This window comes from Eutrema salsugineum, unplaced genomic scaffold (genome assembly GCF_000478725.1).
Source record: "Eutrema salsugineum unplaced genomic scaffold, Eutsalg1_0 scaffold_521, whole genome shotgun sequence".
NCBI lineage: Eukaryota > Viridiplantae > Streptophyta > Magnoliopsida > Brassicales > Brassicaceae > Eutrema > Eutrema salsugineum.
This window is the reverse complement of record NW_006256597.1, coordinates 1-4,436: the sequence shown is the minus strand read 5'-3', so window position 1 is coordinate 4,436 and position 4,436 is coordinate 1. Positions and strand designations below refer to the sequence as shown.

Genomic DNA, 4,436 nt, shown 5'->3' with positions numbered 1-4,436 from the left:
TGAGCATGTCAAGTCGAAGAGGACGTCAGTCTTGCTTACCCAAATATGGAAATGGTGTGGGATTGTCTTCAAGAGCTCGGTGCTGCTAGCCATATGGGTCAGTGGTTTGTGATGTTGTTTTTTTTTTAGATTTTTGAGATACTCTTAAACTCTTTTGACACTGGAGTCTATGTTTTTAAAATGCCGACTGAACAGGTTTTTATCATTCCGGTACTTATCGGACTTCTGTTTGAGCTTTTGGTGATTGTTCCAATGAGAGTCCCAGTAGATGAAAGCCCTGTCTTCCTCCTGTATCAAGACTGGGCTCTTGGGCTCATCTTTTTGAAGATCTGGACTAGACTGGTAAGTAGTTTATCACCCGTTGGCAATTTTTGCCGCATAAGAGGTATATGGTGTCGCTAAAATAACGACGACAATGGACAGGTTATGCTGGATCATATGCTTCCGATAATGGATGATAGCTGGAGAGCAAAGTTTGAGAGGGTAAGAGAAGATGGTTTCTCAAGGCTTCAAGGGTTATGGGTACTTAGAGAGATCGTATTCCCGATCGTGATGAAACTTCTAACAGCATTATGCGTGCCATATGTCCTGGCGAGAGGAGTGTTCCCGATGCTTGGATATCCGCTAGTTGTGAACTCTGCGGTCTACAGATTTGCTTGGATTGGTTGTCTCTCGGTGAGCCTCTTCTGCTTCTGTGCAAAAAGATGCCATGTATGGTTCAGAAACCTTCACAACTCTATCCGTGATGACCGTTATCTCATTGGTCGGAGACTACACAACTTTGGGGAAGCTGCTATGGCTAACCAGAACCAAAACCAGAGCAGTGAGGATGCAGGAGATGGTGGGGTCTTGATAGGACGTGAGGGAGATGCTGATACTGGACTTAGGCTCAGACGTGCAATCCAACAAGAAGCTTAGAAAGAATATTAGTGTTTTGCCAGGTGATGAATCAAATTCGAAACAGTTCACCAGAGTTGTTTAACATTTGTGTACCTAAGCTGTAAGGTATTGGCTTTGAAAGATTTTTTTATTAGTCCATATGTAATTATATCCGTTGATCCTCTTTTATTTTGTTTTGTGCCTTATTTAAACGAAAAGATCTTTAGAAATAAGTCAATGACGCTTCGTTTGTCCATATATTTGTATTGTAATGTTTTTGTATTGTATTGAGTCAAACTCTTCTCTTAGTGCATGATGTACGCCTGAAGGGATGGCTTTGAAGATTTATTTGGTTTTTCGTTTTCCTTTTAATTTTGGGATGAACTACAAGATTTTCTTAGGAATAACGCTTTGTTTAGAGAAATGAAAACGTGCATTTAAATTATTAAAATGCAATTTTTGTATATGCGCCATCATGCATGATCTAATAACTTTTGTAATAGTAGTAATCAAGACGATTATTATCTTTTTTCTTGAAGAAATTACTTGCATCATTACTCATTAGTGTTACTTCCAGTAGATTCATTTTCCTCAAATTTTAGAGGTATTTCAAAGTTGATAAAAGGAGATTAAGAGATAGAGTAGTGAAAAAAAAGACATAAAAGGATGAGTATTTGATAAAGAAAAAACAGTTTGCTCATGCGTCGTAATATGTATCATTTTTTTTTTTTTTTGTCTCTACAATAATAATAATAAACCTTAAACCCCCTTTTTTTCTCCTCAGTGTGAATGAGGTCCAGGCCTATCCCACTGCAATCTCCACCATGGATCCTGCAATTGCGAGTGCGAAGAGTTACATTGATGATGAAGAAGACGAGGGGGACGTTTGCAGGATCTGCAGAAATCCAGGGGTTGCGGACAATCCGCTTCGATATCCGTGCAAATGCAGCGGGAGCATCAAATTTGTTCACCAGGATTGTCTCCTTCGATGGCTTAATCAGAGAAAAGCTAGTAGATGCGAGGTTTTGCTTCTTTTCCTCATGATTAAGTTCGTATATTTTAGATTCTTAGGGTTCGATTGTGTTGATTTCGGATCATTATTAAGAAATTTTGACTCGGAACGGAATTTTTATGGTTCAAGTTTTCTTCCATTGCTTTTTTTTTTTTTATGATTCTTCTAGTTGATTGTATGCATTTCATCTCTGCAGCTTTGCAAGCATCGTTTTTCATTCTCACCAGTGTATGATGAAAAGGCTCCCCACAAGGCCTCCCTTTCCATGAGTTTGTACTTGGCATTGCGATGAAATCTTGCCGTTGCCGTGTTTTGCAGTTCTTTCTGCGGTTGATTTCTGTGCTTTCTCTCTGTCTTCTCACTATTCCTTTCATTACATGTTGGATATGGCGATTGGCTTTTGTGCGGAGTTTTGGTGAAGCTCAGAGTTTGTTCTTTTTAAGCCACATCTCCACCACAGTCATTCTCACCGATTGTTTGCTTGGTTTCTTACTATCGACCTGTATTTTCTTCATTTTCCGTGGAGCGACTTCATTGAGGGGTCATTTTAGGCATTTGCGAGAAAACATTCCTTTTTACGAGCTGGTTGGAATGAAGGGTCCGGTGTTCCATTTATTTGAGAATGCCTCTACTGTAAGTTGAATGTTTCTCCTCTTTCTGATTCTCTCGTTTTAATTCCCTTGTTTCGGTCTCTAGTTCAAATTTTCATGATGTGCATGTTTTTTTTCAGGTTCTAGCATGCAATATGATATTCATTGGTGTTGGTATCTTTGTGCCCTTCACATTAGGACGGGTTTTATCGTATCATGTGTCGTGGCTTTTTGTTGCTGCTAGAGGCCCTGCCGTGACAGCATCAGTGATAGATATTGGACTATCATTGGGAAATCTATCTCTGAAGAGTGCGTTGACTTCTGTCTCAAATTTGGCTAACGAGGGCCAAGAAAATGGGCTACTTGGTCAGCTCACAGAAATTATGAAAGTCACTGGGAGTGGAATGAATGGAGCAACCATTACTCTATCTATTGCTGCTGATCTCTTGAAAGGTTCTGTTGCTGGATCATCAAAGCTATCCGATGTTACAACTCTGACTGTTGGGTACATGTTTATAGTCTTTCTGGTGTTCATTTACCTTGGGATCATTTCGCTGATTCTATATGCCAAGGGTGAGCCATTGACCATTGGGAGATTTTATGGTGTCACTTCTGTAGTAGAAACTGTACCACCTCTCCTTAGGCAGTTCTTAGCAGTAATGGGGATTGGATTCAGAGTTGCCTTTTTTGTGGTCTTCGTGCTTGGGATCTTCCCCCTGATGGGTGGGTGGTGGCTCGATGTTTGCACGGTTAGGATGTTTGGTAAAACAATGTCCCACAGAGTACAGTTTTTATCAGTTTCTCCACTGGCAAGCTCACTTGTTCATTGGACTGTTGGAATCATGTACATGTGGCAAATATTCATAGTCGAGAACCTTCTTCGAGAGGTACCGTGTTCTTTGGTCATAATTCTTTTTTAGAAACAGCTTTCTCTCTGCTACTGTCTAATATAATTTTCCACTTTTGTGCGTATTGCAGGTTCTTCGCCCTGGAGTTTTGTATTTCCTTATGGATCCTGCAGATCAGGATAACACATTCCAAGATTTGATTGATGGTTCAGTAGTTAAGCTTGCTAAGGAGATTTTGTTAGAATATGCAGAGTTTGGGAGTTTGATTGTCATGCTGGTATTCTTACCAGTCAAACTTGCGATATGGACGGCCCCTTCAATCTTCCCGCTCGACATATCGTAAGAAATATGGGCTAACCTCTTGTTTTTGGAGATTTTGTTCTTGATTAGATCCTTCCTAACTTGTGCATCTATGCAGTGTATCTGACCCGTTCACTGAGATTCCAGTCGGCATTATTTTGTTTCAAATATGCGTACCATTTATTATCGAGCATTGCAGACTCCATACCACAATTAAGTCCCTTGTGCGCTCCTGGTGCACCGACGTCGGTTGGGCGCTTGGTTTGACAGACTTCCTCTTGCCAAGACCAGAGGAAAACATTGGGCAGGAGAACAGAAATGGTGAACCAGGAAGGCAGAACAGAGCACAAGTTTTGCAGGTCGGTGGACCTGACAGAGTCATGGCTGAGCTTCCAGCAGCTGGGAATGTCAACACGGGTGAGGAATATGAAGATGATGAAGAACAGTCTGATTCAGAGTAAGTTCTTACTTAAGGAATAAGCTAGTAAGCTTATGTTTTTGATGCTGAGAATTTGTGCATGCTTGAAGTAATTCATCTGGAATTTTTGCTTGGTATATCGAGTTGACAAGATGCATCAAGTTTTCAATTAGGCCTTGCCCTGACATGAACGTAATTTTTAGCAGGTACAACTTTGTGCTCCGGATAATCCTCCTTCTACTTGTTGCATGGGTCACTCTTCTTCTCTTCAATTCAGCATTGATAGTTGTAGCTGTTTCCCTTGGGCGTGCTCTATTTAGTGCCATCTCAATTCTCCCAACAACGCAGGGCATCAAATGCAATGGCCATGTCCGTTAATTTTTATTTCC

At 40.7% G+C, this 4,436-nt stretch overlaps 1 protein-coding gene and 1 pseudogene across 1 annotated transcript; both read left to right on the top strand.

The window, feature by feature from the left end:
• The first annotated feature begins 6 nt into the window (after positions 1 to 6).
• On the top strand, positions 7 to 1,207 carry LOC18013514 (probable E3 ubiquitin ligase SUD1). The gene is made up of 3 exons (XM_006395978.2): positions 7 to 97; positions 196 to 342; positions 424 to 1,207. Exons 2-3 carry the CDS (start codon positions 253 to 255, stop codon positions 916 to 918), a joined length of 585 nt encoding a protein of 194 aa, XP_006396040.1. The 5' UTR covers positions 7 to 97; positions 196 to 252; the 3' UTR covers positions 919 to 1,207.
• A 463-nt stretch (positions 1,208 to 1,670) lies between these two features.
• On the top strand, positions 1,671 to 4,416 carry LOC18013513 (annotated as a pseudogene).
• Positions 4,417 to 4,436: the final 20 nt, after the last annotated feature.